This window comes from Strigops habroptila, chromosome Z (genome assembly GCF_004027225.2).
Source record: "Strigops habroptila isolate Jane chromosome Z, bStrHab1.2.pri, whole genome shotgun sequence".
In the NCBI taxonomy this organism is placed as follows: Eukaryota; Metazoa; Chordata; class Aves; order Psittaciformes; family Psittacidae; genus Strigops; species Strigops habroptila.
The window spans coordinates 19,423,375-19,449,499 of record NC_044302.2 but is presented as its reverse complement, the minus strand read 5'-3'; the positions used below and the strand labels follow the sequence as shown (position 1 = coordinate 19,449,499).

Below are 26,125 nucleotides of genomic sequence, written 5' to 3'. Positions count from 1 at the left end.
GGTCTTTCGTGAGGTTCAGAAAGATTTGAATACATCCCAATTTCATCCTCCCAATGAGTGGAAACATTAAATGATTTTATCCATATTTTCAAAATATGCAAGTTGTCTCCCCTCATTCTTATTTTTTTAAACAACAGAGAGCAATTGCTCCTTTACGCAGAGATGGAAGCTGTGCAAGGGGAGCAGCTTTGTAAGCACACTTCCAAAGCAAAGCTCCACTTATGTCTTTGCTACTTCAGGAAAGGGAACATTGTTGCTTTCCACATGGAGTCTGCACAGGACAGAGGCCTAACTCTACACCACTTCTGAATGAAAAGCAATTAGGAGACTCCTGCTCTGCAAGGCTCTGTTACTATCTTTGAAACTACACCGAGATGAACTCAGATGTAGGACTGGATTGCATGAGATACATACAAAAATCTAAAGAAGTGTCTAAAAGCAGTGATAGAAACTGCCTGTTTGGAAGGGCAGAGGACTGGCTAGAACACCGCCTTCAGCCACAGTTAGGATATGCTTTGCTGGCTCGCTGTTATCCCAGTGTAAGAGCTGGAGACTTCTGAAGTTAATGGATTGCTTCTCACCGACTTCAAAAACTAAACCTGGCTTTTACTTACTGTAGCATTCATCTCCAGAGTCCACACATCCTCAGCTGTTCATTAAGCACTATATCAAGAAAACCTTCAAACCTACTTTTTTTCAAAACTAAAATTTAATAGGTAATTCCTACTTTGTGTGTATGTGTGAAAGAAATAACCAATTATCACTTACAGTACAATTAAGACAGAAAGTCATTTCATATCAGAACAGACTTAACTCAGAAAGAAAAATATGTTAGGTATAAAGTACAGAATGCCAGAATGACACAGACATGAGGAAAAATGGACTTTAGCAGGGCCAGAATTCTGTCATATTTAAAAGAATGCAGTCGTCTTCGAATCTTCGTAATAACTGGTCCCTGTTCCCTGCTCAACGGTAACATTATTTAACAACTCAAATCCATAATTAAGTTCATCATCCCAGTGGAATTTTGAAAAGAGGCTTAATTTTCTACAAGAGAAATGGAAACACTGCGGTCTGCCTAGCAGGGGAGCAAAACAGTGACTCAGCAACGGACATCTGACAGCAGATTGTTTTTAATCTCTTAATCCCTAATAAATGCATATGTCGAAGGGCAGTCCCTGTGACCCTGGTAACGTTTAAAGCGCCCAACACGTATATTCAGATTTTGCACTTTATGATGAAAAAACCAAACTTCAGCTGTTTATAAACAACATATAAGAGTACAGTATAGAAAGCTTAGACCCAATTTTTGGAAAGCTGTATTCAGATATGGATAGGCTTTTGTTTATGTCAAATGTAAATGAAATACTGAACTATCATCAGACTATTGATTCTAATATTTGCTTTCTTTGTGCAAGCCACAATACCAACAGGTTTTGCCTTCTTTACATATTACAAACAACGTGGGTACAGACCCCGCTGATCCTTATTAACAATCCATATTCTCGATGGCTGTTGATGGCTTTTGTTGAGAACTCATCAGCATATACACCAGAAAGTACGTACAATGTGAGCACCTGGTGTATTTTGCTAGCAGTAGAAAAAAAAAGTTCAGGTTTTAGCTAGTGAAACCCATTCCAAACTATGATAAAAATTACAAAATCCAAAATCCAGTATTCTAGGAGATTGTCATATTTTTTTTTTTTTCATTTACTCTTCTTTTTATTTCTCCTTAACAATTCTTTCACAACCAAGAGAGAAGGATAGCCATATATTTCATTGCAATTCTTTCAGTTTTATCCTCTTGGCATTTAGACTTTCAATTGTCTTTTGGTTCCCACATAAACACATAACATGCATAAGCTGATTTCCAACAGTAATAATACTCATTGTTCTATACTGGTGTTATAAGGCTTAGAATTTCTGCATTTTATTAAAGAGGTTTCTGTAGAAAAAGAAACTAAAATTACGTGAAAACTACTTCAAAATTTTGACACTTGAAATGATAGTCAAGTTCTACCTCCAAATGTCCCTCATTATTTCATGCACAGTATCTAGGCCATAAAACCTATTATATAAATTTTATCAGGTAATCTAGATCTAAATTGTGCTTCTTTGAACTCTAATAGAAATGACAGAGAGAAAACAACATAACTTTATAACTTGTCTCATAAACAGAGTCAGTATTTATGGCTTCAAAAAGGCTCTTACCTTGAGAAACAAGGCTCCCTTGGAAGCCAAGGAGTCCGTCCCTCTTCCATTGGGGTAACAGTGATAGGCAGCATCCATAACAGGATAGCGGCTGGCAAAAAGTAGACCACTGTTCACAAACTTAAAGCTACAGCAGCTGTGGCAACTGTAGACGCCAACGTCATAGACAATGTATTCAAAATAGTGATGAAGCTGCTCTTTCAATTTCTCTGCAGCTCTTTTGTCAAACACTTCCTGCAAACACAGAAAGTCCAAGTTGGCAGGGAAGAAAGCAGAGATCTCATGATCAAAGGTCTCATCTGTATGTTTCTTTTTCCGCACTGAAGTCTTCTTCATGATTGAAGCTTTGTAGAGGAGCTTGTTGTTGACAGTGCTTTGGTCCACTGTACCATCCCCAACACGAACTTTAACTAAGGACTCTCGCGAGGCAGAGCAGCTGTCTAAACTTCCAGAATCTCCTTCCTTCTGTTTGTGGTTAGGTGTTTTTGAGATCTCTGCATCACCTTCCAGTGAGGGCTCTGCTGGGCCACTGGCATGAGCCTGGCCATTGACGGCATCTGTTTCTGTATCTGACATGTGGCCATTATCCTCTCCGTTTATGCGGACAATGCAAGAGTTTTCTTCTCCCTCATTTGGCTCTCTGGTTCTACCCTTATCTTCTCTACTATCCTCACCATTGTTTGAGCCAGAATTGTCTCCTTTATACTCCATTGATGTTGTCCTTTTCATGCCAGGATTAACAGTATGATTAGTGCTATCTCCACCCTGGGGGGAGACCAAGCTGCTAAAACTTGCTGCGCTGATGGAGGTGTTGGTAGGAGAATCTATGTATATTTTGATCTGTGGTCTGCTCGCCCCATTTCGGATCCTCCGGCCAATCTCTTTAGCCCTAGCCTGTGTATTGAAAACATTATTAAATCTTGCCAGAGAATCTGGCAGCAGGCAAACATTAGCGCTGCCGAAGCAGAAGCTCTTCCCACTCCCTGCAGCCTTCCATTCAGTGAGCAGTGCGGCTCCGTTGGCATGGTTCTTGTCTTCTAGTCTGGAGTAGATATACGGTCGTCTGGCTGACTGGAGCGGGGACCACAGCAAGAAGCCAATCAGAGCAAAAGGAAGAGAGGCTAGTAACAGTGCCAAGTAGATGGGAGTGGTAATAATGATGCAGAGGGCATGAAAATAGCATGGATCATCTGCTCTTTGACGCTTTTCATAGGTGGTTGGAACGAAAGAGGCCACAAGCCTATCTGCTAACCAGTAACATGGGAAAATCAGCCCCCAGGAAAAAGAATGCAGAACTGACAGACAGCTGTTGGGAAATGGGGAAGTGTATAAAACCATTGCAACTTAATTATGACAACACTTCAGGGCATACTACATGATGTCACTAGGTCAAGCATCCATAAGAACACTGGGAGAGGGTTGGGGGAAAAGGGTCCAGTCAGGAGTTTGTTTTTTTCCAGTAAGAGTCACTAACAAAACTTTAAGAGCACCATTTCACTGTGTTGAAGTAAAAATGAAACAAGGCCACTGTTTCCGTCTGGCTTTTTGGCATCTAGATTTGTCAGAGGATGTCATTGTTCACTGGAGGCTGCCATAACGGAACACTCTGGAGGCAATAAGGAAATCTGTAAGAACAAGAGAGACAAAGCATACATAACAGTTATTGAAAGTTTAAAGATTTCTTTTCATCAGTCTTGCCTTATAGTCTAAATTATTGCTCTATTTTGGTTTAATTTGGTGGTTTTGATTGGATTAGGGATCTAGGGCAAGTCCAATGACAAGGGACTGGTATTTCTGCACATGAAATCAGTACATTGACCATTAATGCCTGTCACTAATGATGTCATGAAACACATTTCTGTCATGAATTTTAGGCCTTACATCAAGAAATATAGTTTAGCGTTTATTTTATAATCCATTCCCACTAATATTTCTGTTTATTTATATTAGCTGTTTTCAGAACCTTGCAAAGGGTGGTTAGCAGTTAGCAGTCTAGGCTGCTCTAAAAGACTGCTATATCTTGTATTCTATCACTGAAGTGAGATTTGCTTGAATTGCCAAAAGGCATCTTGTATTTAAGAGCAAACCTCATTTGTTTGGTATAAAATATTATTTGCTTTGCTGCGCTTTAAAACGAAACAGGCTGATTTAAATCACTTAAAATACTCTTCATATGATTGAATATGGTTTCAAATTTTTATTTTTCAGTTTATTAAAAACAGTAAGTCAAACTACTTTGCATTAATATTTAGATATTTAATACTTGTTATCTATTTCAAGCTGCAGTCCAATCTCATTCAGCTACAGCCTGACCTGAGCTATTTAGCAATTGCTATGATTAACCATTCACCAAATAAGCAAAAGTACACTGGATCATGCTTCAAAAACTATCTTTAGTTTTGTCATCTTGGAGAAATTAAAATTACATGTGAATATTTATTGGCACAAGTTCAGTTAAAGTTTGGGGCCCTCAAGGAGACAAACTTAAGGGAATAATAGTTTGATAGTACTTTAAAACATTCTTCAGGGCACCCACAGACAGAAGGGCATTTCTGTTTCTATCTAAAGTAAATAAAACAATGACATGAGGCATAGGAGAGGAATACTGTTTCACAAAGCAATGCGCCTGAGAATCAGAAGAAAAATGGAATTTTTCAGTTTTCTTCTCACCTTTGAGACTTCTGCTGCTTCAAACACAGCCCTTGCAACTGATTTATGTTCCTACTGTCAGCATATTTCTAGTTGTGGTACACATGTGATACCAGACTGTGACACAGTAAATACTGTACAAGTCAGAAGCAGTAAGGAAGGCATTAGAATACATGGCTTAAGCAGCTTCCTTCTTCCACACCCATTTGTTGCTTATTAACAATAAGAAAATTCTTCCCTCAGTCTAGATTCCTGATCATCAGGACTAAGAATACTCATTGCACATCAGATTTGCAGCCATCCATTTTTGGTAGGCACTATGGCAAAGAAGAATTTTAACACAGGAGCAAATGAGGATGAGATAGTTTTGCAGATATTTCTTCCCAGAAGAGAAAAGCAACCTATGGGCAAGCAAGCTTTAGTCTGAAAAATCTAGTAAGGTGGTGACAGGGGCTTATAACAAAAACCTGACTGGAGATAGGAGTCAAATTCTAAAACAGAATGAGAAAAATCAGGTTGGGTGAAGACAAGATTATGAAGACCTTCAAAAGCAAAACCGAATAGGTGGTATCAAATACTACAGAGAAAGAAAGTCAGTAAACAGATGCATCAGAAAGGATGGCATTTCCACAACAGAAAACTGCTTTTAACTTGCATGTGTCCTGGGCATGCAAGCAAAGCTGTATCTCGGAGGTATGATGTAGCATCTTCCAAGACAGCAATATCATGCATGTACTGATATCAGGAAAAGATGGCCAAAACCTGACCACCAAGCTGTGTTACTGCAGGCACATACACCGAGCCTTCAAGTGTAAGGATAACACCCCCGTAACTGCTCAGAGCCCACTGCACCCTGTGCCAACACCAGGCAGGCAATTCTGTTTAATGGGATATAAGGTCCTGTGTATTTTTGCCCTGATGTTAATATTTAGATGGAAATCAGAAAGGCTGGATCAAGGGAGGGTGGATTTTTTGTTGTTTTTAGTTATTAGCTTAGCATAACTTTCACAACCTTGTGCAACATGTTAGAGTTTAAAGAAATGAGTGACTCATCAAGTGCCAAATAACAAATGCTTGGCATTTACTCATCGTCAAAGGCACTTGGGGATGCTGATAATAGAGGGAAGCCTAGCAGATTTGTTTTTCTGAATGATTTTTATGACTTTTTAATAAGAATGCTCAAAAGAGACTTTGGCATCTACATATCAGATAGAAAAAAAACCAACCAACCAACAACTTAAAACCTGTCCAATTATGTAATTCTCATTAGAAAAGAAAAAAACTGTGAAGAAGTTATTCTGTTCTGTTGGGTGCTTAAAATGCTTTATAAAAACCCTGTCTATTTACATAATTGATCAGCAGACCAGAACAGTTCCTGGGTGCTAACAGTGCTACGGGTGAACAGAACACTGTGGCTTGGGTATGTGAAGCAAGAACAGACTGCAAACATTGTATTCCAACTTTCAGGCTAACCACCTTTCTGGTGAAAGCTGCACTTGTGTTGCAGACTGGAAGATCAATTTGACTTTTACTATTTTAAAATAACACACTAGACAAAAAATGCAGAACTATAATGGATCATAATAATTCGTCTAATTAGGTCTTCTAGAGATAAGTATTTCTTAAGTATATGATGACAGGGTGTTACAACTCCTAGGAAAATGTGACATCAAGTGACAGTTTTGTAAATACAGTAGTCAATGCTTGCTTGATGATGTGATGAAGTACAGAAAAATATTTAATCCAACATAACTCATGCTGGTTCTGTTATGGACTGCAGCATCAATAATCTACAAGATAAATTGCTGTCCAGCAAACCATAAAATGCTCAACTAAAGTAGCTTCACGAAAGCAATTATCCAGATTATGGGGTCATACTAAATCAAACGAATTCATGCTCACTGGATATACAACACATTATTGTATTAGTAAAAAAGGAAGAAAAATGAATGCAATCAGAAATCCTTTCACGAGATAAGATTATGCAACAAGTGTCATAAAGCAAATTGGTTCAAACTGGGGTCTGTTTTAAAAACATGTAGCAAGAATGTAATTCTTTGTAAACACTGAGGGCTGAATGATGGTTCAAGGCTGTAGTGGCAACTTCTACACTTCCTCTGCCTTAAATAGGGATAGTACCTTTGAAACTCAGGAATTTACTGGACAGTTTTTGACGAGGTGCCAGCTGAAGTGAGGAGTACAGAGATGCATTCCATCCATTTTATTCTATGAATTGTAATAGAATTGTGCGAGTAATGACACAAGTACAAAAACTGTGGTACCACAGCAAGTTTTAATATAATAGCTGGAAAAAAGGGAGGAGGGAATCATGAGCTGGATATCCTTTAAGTTTTTGCATATTACATCAGAAAATATTGGTACATCAAGGCCCTAATTAAAAACACTCTTCTGTAAGTAAAATATTATCCTATTTTATTAATCGTATAGATGAAGGAAATCATACAATTTGCCAGAGTTCTGTTATGGACTCACTGGCATGCACACGAACAGGAACGAAGTTTCCTACTGTTGCTTCTTAGCTACATCCCATATGCATGCTAGTGCCTCAAAGCCACCCAAAAAGAGAGAATTAAGAGAGCCATGAGACACACATTTTATCCCAGCAAGATCTCAAAGGGAGAGGGAAGGCACCATTGAGTCAACTGCAACTTGGAAAACATGACGTCAGTAATGTCTATTCTAATGCAATGGTTTAGATGGAGCCTAAAGCTAAAGTGCCTAATTCCTTGTGATGAAGGGTTTTACTTGGTAATCCAATGCTTTATTCATAGGGGTTTGAGAGATTAAGGGAGAATTTAAGATATTGCAATGAAACAGACATTTTTGTATGCTACAAAGATGTAAACTGCAGTTGGGTTTAGTTGGTTTTATTACTTTCTAAGTGTTTAAAGGCTAAAAAAAAAAAAGGTGTTTTTTTTTTTTTTTTTAACTGTGCCATTATAGAACATCTCCACTATAGTGATAGCAAAGACATCAGATGGAAAGATTTCAAAGATTTTTATGATTATAATTATGGCCAGAAGTATGCTATAGATATCATAGATCAAAAGAGATGTTCCTAGCTCCAACATAGCTTGCAAACTAAGTAAAGGACAATATGAGTCAACAAATGATAGAGGCACGAAGGGAAAAACAACACATGTCACAATATTAAGGTTACAGAGACAGTCTAGAAATGGTCAGAAAAGTTTTAACTTCCGTTTTCTTAGAAAACTCAAATACACTTTCAAATTCAGGCAACTCAAATTTCTTTAAATTTGCTACTATCTCAACTGATTTTTAGAATACATGTAAATCACTGCAAGAACAGTTATTTTTTAAAAACAGAATAAAACTGCTAAAGTGACTAACTGATTTAGAAAGTTACTTTATGGGTAACCACATAATAATTCACATATATCCCTTAAAACTAGTTTTTCTTAAATCCTGACAATTGCTTGATCTTCAGTGAAAGTCATAGCAGTATGTATCTAAACCTGGATTCTAGAAAAGCAGTTTATTTAGACTGCGTTGACTTTCTGTTAGCTTTATTTCATTACTGCCATTGAAATTTGAAGCAGAGAAGTACAGCTTACAAGAATGCTACAACTGCACCATGTAAACCAGCAAAAAGTAGTGTTTGAAACTGAGAATAGGCAAAGCTCTGAAGGAACTGGAAATTCTTACTCAGGCTCTCATCCTTGCTTGTTATACAAACCATGATTTAATCTCTGCTTTCCTCCATGGTCTCATCTGGTTTTGCTCCCACACACACTTCATACATTCTTCCTTTCTTCATTCAGTCTCTTTCCCCTGATTATTATTATTCATGCTTTTAAGTATAGGCTAGTTCAACAGCTTCCTACCTTCTGGAAAACAAAATACTCCAAAATACATGTGAACTGTTTTCCATACTTGATTACCTGACTGTAATTAGAGATACAGGGTGTCAGTGGCTCTAATGGAGACACTTTCTTGTTCCTTTGTGATCACTTCACAGCTGGATGTTTAACTGAAATCCTGTCATCCTATACAAGACTCATTCCATGAAGCATTTCAAGATGTAGGGTAAGGGATTTTTAAGCAACATTTACTGGCTCACTTTAACTTCCACTTCAGTCAATAACAATTTAAAGCTTAAGAATATATTAGAAAAACTTAGTAAAAATGTGGATCTACTATGATAGAAGAAGTTGAGTTCAGTGTATTACTGACAGTGGTGAATAAAAGCAGTACTCGTTCACACGAAGGGTTTGTTAGAAGAGGAAGGGAAGGAGGAAAGCGGTTTTGCAGACTCTCCATCGACATGTTCATTTACCGCTTTCTCCCTAAACTTTCTTCCGTCTTTCTAAAGACAACATTGCCTGGCTACTCTGCAGCACTTTCCTTGAGCCCATAGGCTGCTATCAGACAGCAAGCCATAATAAACAAGATGTCTAGCTTAACTGAACTAACCTGTAAAAAAAAAAAAAAAATTAATAAGTGTGAGCTTACAAGTCTCACTGAATACCAGTGATGTCAGCAGTTAAGTACATGCCTACAGGGGAAAACATCAAAATGAAGCACAAACCTACAGAGCCTGCTTAAGCCTGTGGCATATTTAGTAAGGCGCAGAGTTGTGATGGTGGAATAGGATCCATAGTGACAAAGGTAGCGCTATCCCTCTATGACAGCCTGCCCACAGTGAATGGGAGGTAGTAACACGGCTCATGTGACAGAAAGATTGGCTGTAGCTGGTCTCCTGCTTAGTCCAGTCCTCCACCTTAGCAGAGGAACTAAGCTTCATGCTGGCATGGTATCCCATGTACCTCCTCAACCTAAATGTGAGTTTTTCTATCGCAGAGCTGAGAATTTGCTTATGGTCAGATTGTAGAACTTGCTCTGTGCTTTACAATTAAGTCTGGCATGGCAACAGATTCTCATTTCCGGAAGCAAATCATCTCAATTTGGTAGTCCCAGATCTTATTGCAAGGCCGAAACCCATACCCATACCCCTTCTGCTACCTAAATTAAATAAGATTAAATTTTAAACTTCAAATATAAATCCAATTATGTTAATGTATGGAAACACATATTAAAAATACATCTAAGACATTATAACTAATTGAAAACCACAAAAAGCACAACAGTTTTGTCCCTTTTTTCTTTCAAAAGGGATGGAAAATTGAAGATGAATTCATTATTGCAGAAAACAACAAGTCTATACTGAGTTACACACCAACTGTGCTAACTGCTCCCAGCAGACCCAACCCAAACCCAGAAACTCAACCAACCCAACTCCAAATCCTAAAATACACCTCAAAAACTTTGTGCATTCTGTTGTTTGCATCAGTGTTGCAAGTGCACCGATACCAGCCTGCAAACATAAGCTGATTAGGCATATACATACCATATGGGAACTTGGAGACAAAATTACATATTGCCAAATTATCAGTTCATATTTATGGCCTTAGGAATGGTAAGAAAAAGAACTAACAGCATATCCTCTAATGGCTGAAAATAACAGCATATACTTCATACAGCTTTAAGTTTTCAGAAAAAGCTTTGCTATCAGGCAAGATTTAAACAACCAAAAAATAAAAAATCATCTGACCACTTGGTGATCTCACTCAGTACCTGGAAAGCTAAACACTCTCTATTTTGAGACCTTATTTGGTGTACTTCAGTAGTGAGACAACTGCAGCACACAAATGCGTGAATCTGTGACACTGAGCTCTGCTTATACAATAGAAATGGAATGGGCTCTATTTACAAAATCACCTTTTAGTGGTCTTTAGCCTCATATTTTACAGTAGCTGGAGTAACTGAATAATGGCTAAATAAATCTGATCTTTGTAGATAGTATGTTTAAGAAATATTAGTGAGATGGAACACCATAAGCTTTGGGTGCTCAAGACAGAATTGGAGACAAAATTTTTCCTACTCACCTTTCACCATGTGAAACCTCAAAAGGCCTGACTACAGCCATGCCTAGGCCATAAATCATCAAGGGACACAGCCTCTCTGTAAAATTAAAAGCTGTACTTTCTCAAGCAGCACTTTAAGCCTTCAGGCTTCTGATTAGTTCAGTATGGCTTGATAGAATTATAAAGTAATCAATTTCCCCCAGAGAGGGTATTTTTTTATACTGCTGAAGTGGTTCTGAACACCTGGCAAGGAAAAGTTATCTTAGCCTGCAGTAAATCCAAAACAAAACCCTGCCAATAAATATCTTTTCTTCTATTAAAAAAAGCTCACCTAAAGTTCTCAAAATAAAGAAAATTAAAATAAAACACAACTGAATTAACACAGCTACCTCTATGAAGAAAATTAAAATACATTTATTCATGTTCTCCATATGGAAAATTGAAAAACTAGAGCCTTTGTAACTTAAGTTTTCATGGAAACCCTGAAAGCAGACTCCCTAACTCACAAGTTCTTGCTCTACTGACAAAGGTGTATTTACTCAGGATTATCATAGAGCCATAGAATAGTTAGGCTTGGAAAGGACCTGAAGATCATCTAGTTCCAACCCCCCGCCATGGGCAGGGACACCTTGCACTAAACCACGTGGTTCAAGGCTCTGTCCAACCTGGCCTTGAACACCGCCAGGGATGGAGCATCCACAATTCCTTGGGCAACCTGTTCCAGTGCCTCACCACCCTCACAGTAAAGGACTTCTTATATCTAATCTAAACTTTCCCTGTTTAAGTTTGAAGCCATTACCCCTTGTCCTACCACTACACTCCCTAAGGAAGAGTCCCTCCCCAGCGTCCTTATAGGCCCCCTTCAGACACTGGAAGGCTGCTATGAGGTCTCCACGCAGCCTTCTCTTCTCCAGGCTGAACAGCCCCAACTCTCTCAGCCTGTCTTCATACGGGAGATGCTCCAGCCCTTTTATCATCCTCGTGGCCCTTGAATTGTATGGTGAATAGTCATAAAAGAATCAGCATTCCTCAAAACTCAACACATAAATACTTCTCCCCAAAACATGTTACCATATCAGCCTCTCTGACAAACATGCAAGAATTCAAATTCAAGACGTTTTTAAGGTTAAATTGTTCTGAGATTGGCTTGGTATTTTTGTCACATAGTTTTCAAACAGTTAAATATGCATCTATTAAAATACTGGGGTAAGGAAAAAAAAAAAAAAAAAAGGAAAAAGTAATACAACCAACCCAGAGCACTCTTCACTTTCAACTTTTCAAATGTGGTAACAAATTCAAGCAAAAATAGTGTATTTACTTATTTGTAGATCCATTTCACTGTAATGTACTGGTAGACGAGCACACCAATCCTCTCATATTTGCATTTCTTCTTACAGAGTAAGACATAATGGCAGTTAGCAATGTATGTTTTTTTAAACATACCATCCAATCAGTTTGTGCTCTAAGAAAACATTTGTTGCCACCTTTACATAAAGCATGGCTGAATTTTGCTCAGATATTACAAAGCTACTTATCTCTCAAATACTCACAAATTAAGTATTTAAACCCACAAAATATTTGATGATTTGTCTCAAAACCACTCCTACGGAAACAGAGAAAAGATTTTGTTCAGATTTATTCTAGGAAGCTTCATGCCATGCTATAACTATGAAACTCTTCACAGTTTGAAGTAATACGCTCCTCTTTGTTCCACTGTGTGCCTCTGGAAGAACAATACATTATACCTAAGAAGACCCATGCCAAAGATCTACTTACTAGCTACTTACTTACTGTACTAACTACATGACTCTGCTTCTGCACGTTTGTAGACACCCTGCAGCATTTTTTTAAAATGTGTTTATTAAGTGTTGGGGTATACAGAAAAGGCTGATCCTTCCTGTTTCCCTTCCAACCCATCCTGACAAACTGGGAAACACACTCAGGATATTCTGGACGCCTTCCTGGAACAGCACAGGAAGCAACATTCAGTCCCAAACCGCCCTCTTAAGAACCAGGTTTCTGGCACTCTCCACTGAATTGCCCAAGAATCTCCCCATTTTCTGCTGGCAGAACAGATTCTGGCTCACGTCTGGATGCTTCCAACTCTTCAGGTCTCATGTTTCAGAGATTCATACTCCATATAGATCACTATGGTTTTGTGCATGAGTGGGGGGGGAATTGGTAGAAAAAAGTGAACACCAAATCAGGGGGGAAGGGGGAGGGAAAAGATAGGGAAAGGGGAATCTTTATTTCCCAGCCAAAAGATTTTATATCTTTATGGAAAAACAAGAATAAAGGGAAATCTCATTTTGTAGTCTGGACAAAATTATGTTTAATCTATAAAACACCCTGAAATATCAAAATTGTGGAGGTGTTACTGAAAGTGGTCTGTATTTAGAAAAGAAACAAGAAGCTATGCTAAATACAGAACATTCTAACACTTGTACTACTACATCAGAGAGCACCATAAGCCAGAAAAGAACCTGTCAAGAATTTAAAAGGAAAAAAACAATCTACAAGTGATAAGTAGCAGCTGCCTTATGCGTATGTAGAAATAAAATTCACCTTACTATTCTGTGGACTTCTATTTTCCTTAAAAATATAGTATTATTTTTTTTTTTCGGTTATTACACGCATTTGTAAAGATCAGAACAATCTACAGATATTTCATTTTTTGGTTTAGTGCGAGGTGTCCCTGCCCATGGCAGGGGGGTTGAAACTAGATGATCTTTATGTCCTTTCCAACCCTTACTATTCTATGATTCTATGATTCTATCCCTGACCCCCATTTTTTAGTTACTCTTGCAACTACAATGAAATCAGCAGGTGTTTTACACTCAGAAGGAGCAGGAGGGACAGAGTAGTTTATTTACATATTTAAAAGGAATCCCTGCAGTGTTCTCATGTGATCACCAGCAGATGATGCACACTAGATGCCTCTCTCAGCCATCAGCAGAAATAAATCTGTTTAAATATTTAATATGCTTTTAAGAATTTCTACTGAGTAAAACTATTACCATTTTCCTTATTGTGACTGAAAGTAAAATGTTTAATTGAAACAGCTATTATTACTTAATAAATAACTAGAAGCTGTGTGCATGAATGCATAGCATTTCCAGGTTAGATCTTGATCATATTTCATGCATGATATTTCCCATATACTAGAATGAAAGACAAGTCTGAATAAGATCTCAATCCAAATAACAAAATTTCAGAGAACCAGAAGTGCTGACTCCAAACCTCTCTCTAACATAGGCAACTTAATCTCAGTATCACATTTTGGAGGCAAAGCAAGCATCTTACGTTCTCACTGCTGCCTTTACTCAGGCCCATAAGCTTTACTGCTGTAACTGTTTAGTGATTAGATACTACAAATTGGTACCATATTCCACAGGAAGAAAAAAAAAAAAGTAAGAATGCACTAATATTTGGTAAAAACGTGGTCAGAAAAACAAAATGTTGCATTACTGTTTTTTCATTTCCACCAGATTTCAGCTGCATATTCACAGTGCAAGCAACCTATTTTAGCTTCAGAAAGGTTGGGTTTAATAGACTCTACACAGCCAGTTCTACATGGCAAGTTAAAGAAGGTTTTGCTTTTACAAGACCTGCATCATCAATGCATTTGTCAAGTTTGTTCTATTTCCCAGACTGTGCAGTCCATTATTTTCAGAGCATCCTCAGACATGTACAATTATGTATAAATTATTAGGGTTATAAAAGTGCTAAGAAGCACAGCATTCCACACAGCAGAATTGTTAACAGCAATGCCTAAAGCTGGAAAGACTTTTGCTGCATTGTCCAAATCAACATAGACTTGTCCTCACTTTGCGCTGTGATTCACTTCAGAATTCAATTTTTAAGAGTCATTTTGTAGAACAGAAATACATTCCTAAAAAATTCAATTGTCTTTACTAGAAAAGCAGGCCTCTGTATGTTGAATGCTGTGACCTTGGAAGTGAAGCTCTTCAGCTCTGAAATGAAATTCATTGCTAATATAAGTTTGCATTCTCTCCAGCGTGTAACAGGACAGTTGCCAAAGAACCAGGGATAACGTCGTGGAATGCTATGTTTCTGATACTTTTGATCTCCTTGGCTTTGAGTTATCACCACTACATACCTGACGTTGTCATATACAAATATCTCAAGAGTCTGAGTTTATGAATGGGATAGCTTCAGTGATGACACGGCAAAAGTCTGTCTGGTTTGGGTTGTTTTGTTGTTTTTTCAAGTGATCTTTATTAGCTATTAGTTGCATTTCCACCTCTCCTAACTGCCCCTTGCCTATGCTACACTTCACAGGACACCCATTTACTGAAGTGCTGCAGGTAGAGATCCCATCTTCTTGTTGCCCACAGCTTGTACTCCTGTATTGCCTTTAGCAGGACTACTCCCAGAGGTAAATCTGTATTACAGGAGCAAATGCACACTGGAAAGGAATCAGAGAACAGTTAGACCAAATCACATTATTTACATCATTCTGATTATTATGAGCCCCAAATTTTGTAAGATTTGAAGTGATGTAGAGGGAACATACTGTTAGTATCTTACATAATTCATCCTAATCACTTAAATAGGTTCTTAAAACATCATCCCCTGGATGCCTGCTTTTGAAGTGTTTAACAAGGTATACATAAGAAGGGTAATAATTATAATGGGGGTGTAATGAGCTTTACTATCAACAGGAGTCAAAGTACAGTAGATTTTTATCTCAGATAATTATTGCTATGTGCAATAAGCGCACCAGCAAAACTTAAGAAATAAAGCCTCTGGATTACCTCTAGTGAATAGAATTCACAAAAAGAGCATTAATTTTTTTTCTGAATTCTGAACACCGGCAGGTGTTCAGCTGATAAATCAAGAGACCAGAAACCTTGTGTATTGACATAGGGCTATACAGTACAGCACACAAAGCAGAACTTCAAATTCCAATGTGTCTTGGCTACGGGTAACAAAAACACACTTATGTCTATGCAGTTTAACATCACACTTTCCACACCAGAAGAACAACTAATTGTAATATGATCAAGAAAAATAACTGCCTTAGCTCCAAGCTGCAGACTGCTATCACAGAGATACCCAGGGACCAGGATAACCCACAAGCTACACAGTTACCCTGAAATGAGTGACCTTTTCCTAGGAAAAAAGGGCATATTTACAAGCCACATTCATTCACTCCTCAGTCCTTCAGCCAAAACAACCACGAAGTTCCTGAATACTGTTGATGTATTTTGTACTAAGTGTTGTTTTCAAGCTGGCCAGGGCCTGTGCTGAGAACACTGAACTCCCAGAGGATGCTGAAAGCAGGTAGTACTAGCTGGTTGCCCTATTCATTCTGCTTAAGAGGATTATTGATCAGTTTTTATGGGAAATACTACCGGGTAAAAGGTCATAAGACCAGTACATGCAAGTTATTTCATCCTCCCAAAGACAAAAACCTCTTGTAAGCATATAAAAAACTTTGTGTTCTGGCTTTTTGTTCCATATTCCATTTTTCCTAATGAATATTTTTTCCTTTGTATCTCAGACTGTATTACACATTTTAAAAAATAATTTTGTAGCTGAGATCAAAATTACTCTCCCACTTGATATTCTGAAGCTAATGGAGAATTATGGCTGGATCCGCTAAGGCAAAGAGGCCCAACTGGTGAGCAATGAAGACAGTAAGACTTTGCTGGTCACTTAGCTGATAACACAGCTTGATTTTCAGCATTATGAGAGTTTAAGTAAACAACTCATGTAGGCTGGTTTGAGAGCTCTAGCGTAATCTTGTAAAACTGTTGTTGGTAAACCACAAATCTGTCAAGGTTCCTTCACGTGTTGTTTGGCATATTAATTATGTCATCATTATACTGTTTTTAAATACACAGCTGATACATATTATCCATGAAATTACGAGGAACTGACAGAAGAAAGGGAGGTATGAATACAAACTAAGTAAATTCAAAGTGAATTCATTTATGTTCCAAAAACACTTCTCCAGTATGAAAGGCAGTCTTTGAAGTCAACTGTTACTTAAATGCAGATTTACTGATCATTCTTTTTCTACATCCCAGGATCTTTATGCTGCAACATTATCTGAAAACAAACAAAGCAGAACAACAACAAACAAGATCTCTAATTCTATGTTCGTGACTATTTCTCAGAAACCAAATAGCTGCCTTGTTTTACCACTTTTACATCCCTCTTTTCAATTGTGAGAACTCTGACAAACCATTTTTGAGCAAACTGCTTTTGCAATCAACATCGATCTCTACAGGCAAATGTGTATTGGCTTGTTTTCTGTCTTAGGCCTCTAGTAAGCTATTTACATGCACCAGCTACTTGCTACAGTTATACAACACATATTTATATGTTACATTTATATAAGAAGTAGGCCCTGGAAATCAGGACTCACTTTTCAAAGTTCATCTTTGAAGTTTTAAGTTAGGACCCACTTTTCAAAGTTCATTTCCAAGGCCACCTACGATAGCTTATACCCACAAATCTACACAGCTGGTTTGCAGTAATTCAGGCAAGACTAAACGTTTTTCAGGCCATGGCTGTGGCTTTTCAAGCATGCCATTCTAAACACGATCTCGACAGTCAGCTAAATCAGTATCAGTCTCAGATGAAACATCATCTACTTGTGGCAACAGCCATGTGAAAAAAAGTACTCTGAAGCTAAACTTGACTTGGTAAAGGAAAAAAGAACCCAAGAACTTTGTATGACTATAAAAGCACAGATGCTGATTATCTTATAGGAGAGAGTTCAACCCAAACCATGTCTCTGCTGTGTTATGCTCAGTAGAGTATTTGGCCAGTTGAAATAACAGAAATGTTATAGGCTTTCTGGTAGGAAGCCTCTATAAATAATAGTAAAAATAATTAAAAATCTTTTATTTCTGACCTCCTACCCACACATGTACCTCCTAAGCAACCTCCCGCTGAGGCCCTAAACAATACCTTCTTTTGTAATCTTGGAATATGCCTGAAACAGTATGTTTGAAAACACAGATTAAAACTCAGCAGTACCAGTGGTGTATTTTAAATAAATGTCAGAGTAAAGGACTTGAATAATACTGAATGCAAAATGTTCACTGTCCCTTTTACCACTACACACATAAGGTGGCCATAAGGTGATACCACCTCGAAATTACATTAATACCACAGTAGCTGAATGCCAGCTTCTGTCACACAGATGCAGTGTCAGATGCCACAATTTCGTCTAAGGGAGATCTCCTATTACTGACCTTTTCTTCCTTAATTTGATAGCATTTTAAAAAAAAAAAAAAAAAAAAGTATGTTAACAATAACATTAGAAAGGCTAGCAGAGTAACATGCAGAGAAGTCAAATAGAACTAAGACAGCTTGTACATATCACTTGCAAGTCCAAACACAAGGAGGCATCAAGATGAACAACTCGATCCTTACTCCACTGGGTTTTTGAAGTCTGAATGGATAGGGACAATTCATATTAAGAATTCATCTATAAAACCCTAGGCTTTAGTATGCAGTACCACAAATAGAAATAAGAAGTTACCCTCAATAAAGCGTATGGAAGGCTTTATAAATTATTTTAGTGATCATATTCCACTGTATGGAATGACTCTTTCTTAAGCCCCATCACTGCAGCAGTCATACACATGGACCCTTTTTGACACCAACAGACCTCAGTGGTAGATTTTGAAGTATACTGATCCAAAGACTGGTCATCCTGTTTACCATTCTGGATGTACTCCTGATGGAAATGGGACATTTGAAAAGAAACGACTTCTACATGCATACATTTGGCTCTAACAACCACTTGTAATTACTACAGTAGTTACTACAACACAGCAACTGATACAAACCTCTGGTTCTATTGCTAAGGTGATGTGATGGTGACACGTTTTAAATTGTGAAAATTTAGAATGCCATTGATCACATTGTGCCAGCTTGCCGTTTAAGCATAAGATTTCAGTGTCCGAATGCTTTAAATAACTACCATAAAACCAGCTTCCCCCCCCCCCCCCCCCCCCCCCCCAGAAAGAGAATAATCTCTGGATTAATTAGAATAATCAACAAACCACACATATTTTGGTTACCAACTGTACTGGTATCTTGGTTGCTTGGTACTTGGTATTTCAGTGGACTAACTTCTTCTTCAATTCAGTCATCATGTAAAAAGAAGAGAGCTTTCAATTAGTGCTCCTCTAACTACATCTTTGCTTGCTTTTACAAAATACACGATGCTTCATGTTAAAATACCATCAGCAGAAGAATCAAAACAGAACTTTATCACCATTAAGTAGTTGTTGCTGTATGTAAAAATTGTAATCCTTTGCAAGCTAATTCACAAACTACAGACTGCAGCATGTTTCCCAGACAGACACTGAGTAGTCAAACCCTCACATACCAAACTATCACTGTCATCAGCATACACACTGATTCTTAAAAACAAAACACATTTGTATTCTGCATACTTTCAGTCTGAACTCTCCAGTTACCTGTAAAAGAACTGGTTGCTGTCTGAAGCAACACACTTGAGACTTCCCAGGAAGCACAACAGAGTAGCAGTCATCAGCTTTAACTCTAGCAACCACAGAGAGGTTGAGGAACGGCTGAGGAGGATTATTTGATATTGTGCCTCATACGAGGAGGCTGCAAACTGATGAGGTTTAACTACTGTAATTTCAGTTTCACATGGTGAGGCTAGGAGAGGCTTTATGCTTTAATTCAATTAAAAAAAAAATAATCTCCTATTTATACATAGATAATCTAGGCAATGTTCCCATCAAATACTCACAGTAATCACAATTCAGGATGTGTGACTTATCTTTCTGGTTTGCTTTATGATACAAATCTGTTAGCTCTGGTTTTTAGTGATTTACTAGCTATTGGACATATTTGTCCCCATTTCTTTTACCTATGGTCTGTGACCACATCTTTTTTTCCCTTACAGAAATCCTTTGAATCACTTATATTTCTTATTTGAGGGAGTACAACTATGTTATTGTTGTTGTTGTTATTATTATTACCAGTAGTACCTTATGGAAATTCCCAAAACAGGCGCAGGTTTGGTATACCTACACAAAAAAGATCATCACCGACAAATACTGCCATTTACACAGTAGGAAACCCAAATCTTACAACATGCCTTGTTTATTGCTCTGGCTAACATTTTCTCTGTCACAGGTTTCTTTCAATGCACGCAGATGTGTAAGTACTGTTGATATATCTAGTTTCTCCTCATTCGTAGTTATACAGCATACAATTGATTTCAAGTTAGCGCTTTTACCTAGTTTTAGATTTGAAGCCCTACCTTCAAGCCATGTTAGATTAAAGAGAAATGTTACAGAAATGAATCAGATGTGTCTCTTGTCACTAGGTTTCATCTCAAAGAGACAACGGTAATGATGGAATTAAAAACTAACTGAACAGTCAGGCCAGGACTAAAGGGTGACCTCCATAGCAGCCTAACACTGTAATTCTAAATAGCTTGTATTACTTATTTATTGCATCAGGAGGATAAACTTAATGACCAGAGTAATGACCAGGTTATGGCAGCCAATATAGTATTGATTCACAAACTTCATGCCTTGCTGTTTCCAGCATCTCTGTACCAGCATCTCTGTACCATCTACGGTCCCAATTCAAAGGCTGCTTCGCCTTTGCCTTCTTGTCACTGCACAACATCAGCAGCTGAGACAGGGGGATCCAGCAGCAGGAGCTGGGGCAGAAACACAAAGCAAAGCACATTCCTGCTCCTGCATTTGTCACCTGCCCCCAGGCAAGCTCTGGGACCTCACTGTGCACCTCCTCATTTACTGTCCAATTTCCCAGTCCAAGCTGACTTACCTGCTTGAGATCTGTGCTGTGTTAAACCTTGAATTTATGCACAGCTTGTTAGGGAGGCACCCCACTGGTCAGGAGATCAGTGTGAGCTAGTGAACCTGCAGCCAGTCACATTATCAGAAGACAAGCTATCCTCTTAAAGTAGACAATTCTTTTCTTTCAGGCAACAATCAGCTGTGCAACGCTGGTCAAGCAGCTTTCCCCACTTGCCTTCTTGCCCTGTGTCTCACCCCTTCACCCCATAAGCTTTCAGGAGTGCCATAACTGTCTACCTTGGTGTCTTTGATGGATGAATTATTATTCATTGTATAAGATATCTCATCATATATCTAAAAAGCTATGTTTCATACTCATCACATTAAAAACTGACACATTTTCATCAAAATAATTATGTTTGTTGTATTATCATTCAAAGAGGTATATACAGTTATGGTTTGAGAACAACACTCAGCTCCGAAATTGCACTCTTCATCTGCAGATCAGTGCAAATGCAGTTGGTAATTCAGCTTTTGTGAACAGGTCATCAGCATGACTGGCATATTAACGTCTCAGCCAAAGAGCAACACTTAGAGGCATTCTTTTAAAGGTTAATGAAATGCCTCAATATGTAATGTACTTCAGCAGTGATTATTTCCAAGAAACTAGTTAAAGGCAAATGGGCCTCACTTGAATTTTAATTCAAATTCTAATTTTAATCTGAACAGTTAATATAGGTGTTGCCTGATTGTTATGAATACATGCTTGCTCCTGATCCTATTGTAACCTGCTTAGATTTGTTCAAAATAATTGTGTATGGTGTCACTGATTGAATTCCCTGGGAAAGGACACAATACTCATATAATTACTAATTCTTTCAGCTTATAGATTCCAACTTCAGAATCATTACCTCAGTACAAACGTAGACTACATGAAAGACAGATGCTATACTTGGTTCAGAGAGAAAGCCCATACCAAAAGTAGCTCACAGTAGCCATAACTATTTAACATTAAAGTTGTATGCTCTTATCTACTTAATTTTACATTGTTTTGCCACCCACCAAAATAATTTTGACAAAACAAACAAATACATACACCTCAAACTTCCACTTGGAAGCATTCAAAATCTTAATATATTATTCACTGTAAAGACCCATACTGGAGTCCTCCAACAAACTGTCATTACAAACAGATCAAAGAACATGAGTTCAAAGATTTAAAGACTAAGGGGAAAAACAGGTTCACCCAGGCAGCCTACCTGCTGCTACACAACAGCTACAGTTATCTTTGAGGGCTTCTTAGAAATGCATTCCCAGAGAGATCAGACCCTTGAGGTAGAATTGCATCATTCTTTGAGTCATAATGTCCCAGGAAACTGAATCCTCATTCTCCATGTTCTCAGCAAAGACAACCAGCTAGCATTTCAGCTACAAGAAGAGCCGGACCGTCATGTACATATGCCTCTTTCAAAATAAATACTTTCTTAATTGCACATGGGAATATAGGAAACAGAAGGAAAAATAAACAAATAAATAAATAATAAAAAAAGGAATTCTTCGAAATTCCTCCTATATCTTACTATGGGGAAACAACTCTTAGGGCCAGCTTATCCTTGCCATTATCTTCTAAGGAAAAGGGTTCCGGAGGATGCCTCTCAGTAACTTCTGGGGATTTTGTTTTTAACCAAAAAAAGTTTGTTCAATCTAAGTCTGCTGAAACTCCTCAATTCATATCTGGTATCACACGCTGAGATACTGGAGATGAAAAGCTTTGTTAGCAGTCAGCACAGACCACTAAATGTTGTCAAAGGGATTACTTAAAGCTACTCCTTCCCTGTCTCCTGCAGACATAAGATGTGAACTTAGCAAGAGATAACTCTTTGAATGCAAATAGCTAAGCAACGTGAAACAATAAACAACAATAAAGAGGCAAGCAATATTATTTTCATTAAAACAACACAAGAAGCTCCCAACAAATAATACTACTTGCTACACTTGCTGCCCATCTTTCACAAGAACAAAGCTGTTACAATATCACTCTGTGCTAAATGCTGTTTAGCATTTTCAGAGTGCTCAGCAGTGCTCATTGTTTGTCAGATTGGTTGTTTTATGTACTTGCACTGGAAATGCTAAGCAGAATATTTCTCCCAACAGTACAGTTTTTAAAACAGAGGTAGACAGTAACAGGCAAAAAAACCCTACCAGTATTGAGATTATGCAGTGTATGAGAGATGAAGCGGTTATCTGCTTCTATTTCTGTGGTGGTATATTTCTTTGCAAGGGTTAGGAAAGAACTGTCCTTGACAGAAATGTTCTGCATAAAGAATGAAAAGAAGGGCTCCACAATCACTAGAGAAATACACAGGGATTTGGGGGTATTTGTTATTTATTCTGCTTTATTTTTTAATTACCACCTGTTTTAACCTTCTGAAATTTATTATCTAGTGTTCTGTATTTCCTGTAGTGTGTGCTGACTTTATGGAAGCTCGAGGCAACCAAAATTATTTTAATTAAAATTTGTTTGCATCTACAAAGTTATTTAATAACTTTCTATCTTACTGCCTGCTCTAACTGTATATTACCATAATTTTAAATGACATTTTATATAAGACTTTAATTAATTTGTGTTATTATTGTAAATTAAATAAGTAGGGGTACTATATAAATTAACCATGACACTTGGAAACAAACCTGACAATCTCTGCTAGGCAAAATTCCCAATGAATAAAGCTTTACCTGAGCTATACCTAAATAAGAGCTAAAGGAGCTGGTCACAGTTGCCAGCTCTTAATAATAAATAGTTTGGGTTTTTTAAATCATTTTAATGCATATACTATTTCAAGATCAATTAACTTCTCCAGGTATCACTCAAAATCATCTGACAGCAAAACTTACAATCCTTTCAAGATACACCGAAGTGAGCTGAATAATCTGCACAGACAGCAAGAAATCTAATTACTTAAAATCCATAAAGCGTGTGCACTTTAATAATATAGTTATGACAAACAACCTAACCTGACTTTTAGATTTTCTATTACTCAAGCACAATCTGCCCCTAACACCTCAGCAGATCAAGCACCCTCAGTGGGAATACACAGTTGCACCCATCAGCAGACCAATAGCCACATTTTAGTCTTTCCTGACATGTTTTACTCTTTCAGACCAGCTTTTACCCTTGCATTTCTGCAAGCAGCTCTAGTCTGAGCAAGTGGGAGCTGTACAGATCCAAAGACAGAATTTGTTCAACCAGTCCTAACTGTGTCATGCATTTCACAGGAACAGATCATGACACTTTGAAACTTCAGCAGTAATGAAGCCAACAGGCAGGAGCTGGGAGATGTGTCAAGAAACAATTTGGAGCATTGGAAAACTTGTCTGCAAGAGGGAGCTTTGTACCATGCTAACCATGCTCATGACTTTCCACACCCAAGACTGCATCTGCACGGATCAATGTGTGTGTAGGTGCGCATGAACTGTCATGTTTGTATTTGTATATATTAACATAGACTGGCAAAACTGTTCAGCTGTTTTACAATCGCATGTAAGAGCTGTAGAAAAGAACTGGTGGATTTATTGTCATGCATATGTGAATGTTTAATACTACCGGTCCATCTTCCTCCATAGTATTACATTATTTCTTTCATTTAGGCAAGGGCAAAGTATTTTTACTTTATGATATAAAATTTCCCTAAAACCAACAGAAATAGTTAAAAGTAATCACAGATAATACATAAAGAATGAAAAATACCTAATACTCAGCTAGAATCTCTCTCTCTACTGTCTATAGCGATCCCAAGGGAGAAAGGGCGGGGAAGAGGAAATTTCCTCATGCATATATCTCTTCCGGAGATTAATTCAATGTATGTGTCCCTGTGGATTAAGAAACTCCAAATATGTGAAGTATACAGTCACCTGTTCATTTTCTCCCAAATATTGAAAAACGATGCACCTTTCAAAAGACACTCAGACAAAAATAATCTCACTCTTTTGAACTCCTTAAAGAACTAAACAACAACTACCCCCTTTATGGCTCTGAAAATCTCCTCCTATTAAAATCAACTGAAACGCTACCTAATGAGTGCCGATCTGCACAATGTTACAGTAACACACACAGCTTCCTGTCTGAACAAAAGATGCTGGTTTTACAAATTAACTCTAAATCAATCCACTAAAAATTGCTTACAATGAATAGCTGCATTACTAGATCATCATCCTTTAATAATTGTTACTTTCTATTCATCATGAAGATAAAGATAATTTATCCTATGAAATGCAATGTCCCTTGTAGCTCAGAATGACAGAGTTGTGCTTTGGATATCCATTCTTCAGTGGCCTTGATGTCCCTTCCAAACAGTAAAGATGTTTACATGCAGCGTGTGCCAATGAGTGGCTCCTTTTTGCTTTCAGAAATGCAGTTGGCAATAAGTAAACTGCAAAAATTTGCAAGTCTTCTGAATTCTGTTCTCAGTTAATTGTAAGTGCTTTCTTTTTTCTTAAAATGTGTATGCAATTCATTACGCTTTAGCTTTTCTTCTTGGCCATAATAAAACCTGAAACAGTAGTTTACTTTTTTCTCTAATTAGAAAGATTTTTCACTTTATTAAATGTTTACTACATATTTAATAAAGTAAAATAACCCTATTTTGCTTTATTAAATAAAGCATTTCCCATATATAAATATATGAGAAGCTCTTTATTGCCTTTGGCAAGGGAGGGTACATGAAAAAAAACCAAACCCAACAAACACTTCTGTGGGCCTTTCTATATCAGCTCTGTTTCTGTCTGTGCTGCCTGCTATTGTGAGGGCTTTGTATTTCATAACCCAGATGGTCCCTTCTGGTCTTACATTCCTTAAAAAGGACACCAAGTACTGTAAGCTGATGCCACATGGCATACAAAAATTGAAAAATTCTTTAAAATGTCATGCAGTTACTGAGCAAATTTTAGCCCTACTAATTTTGCTAAATGAAAACTACTATTTTCAAATTCAGTTCGAGTAAAAAGCTCCGAAATCTGAAAATTAAGCTAGCTTTCCTATTAAACAACACAGGCATAAATGCAGCTTATCTCTCCCCCAGGATCTGCAGCATAAGTACTATGATTATTGATTGAATATATATGCAACGCTGACAATACAAAAAAAAGCAAATTTTTTTTTTTTTTTTTTGGGCAGTGATCCTAAAAGTCCACCAAGATGTATTTTTGTGTAGAGATAAGTATTTGACAAATGGAGGAACAGCAACCCTTCCTCACTATTATTGTGATTTACACCTTGTCCTCAAATATTTTACAGCTTTTTGCAGCAATATAATGGCATGCAACGTAAGTGAAAAACACAACTGATTTTTGCGTTAGAACTGTGTTTGTAGCCCAAGAGTAGCATTTGTTCTTGTGCATATTCTAATCGTTCATGGAAGTGATGCTGGTAATGGGTAGCTTGAGACTGGTAAGAACTTTCAGGTAGACAACCATGACCACACAAAAATATCATTAACACGATGCTAAAAAAACATAATTAACTTCAATAGGGATCTGAATCAACATCGTTTAGAAGCTATGAATAGGTTA

At 37.6% G+C, this 26,125-nt stretch overlaps 1 protein-coding gene across 5 annotated transcripts in view; it reads right to left on the bottom strand.

Annotated features, from left to right (window-relative positions):
• Positions 1–26,125, bottom strand: part of SMPD3 (sphingomyelin phosphodiesterase 3) — a 116,291-nt gene that overhangs the window by 34,731 nt on the left and 55,435 nt on the right. For 3 of the 5 annotated variants that reach the window (XM_030512542.1, XM_030512538.1, XM_030512539.1), the window contains one exon: positions 2,212–3,836. In XM_030512542.1, the coding sequence (XP_030368402.1) occupies positions 2,212–3,549 (1,338 nt within the window). In that variant the 5' untranslated portion in view covers positions 3,550–3,836. Of the gene's footprint in view, positions 1–2,211; positions 3,837–17,998; positions 18,008–18,832; positions 18,890–26,125 lie in introns of those variants that run through there. The other 2 variants (XM_030512540.1, XM_030512541.1) reach the window with 2 other exon arrangements.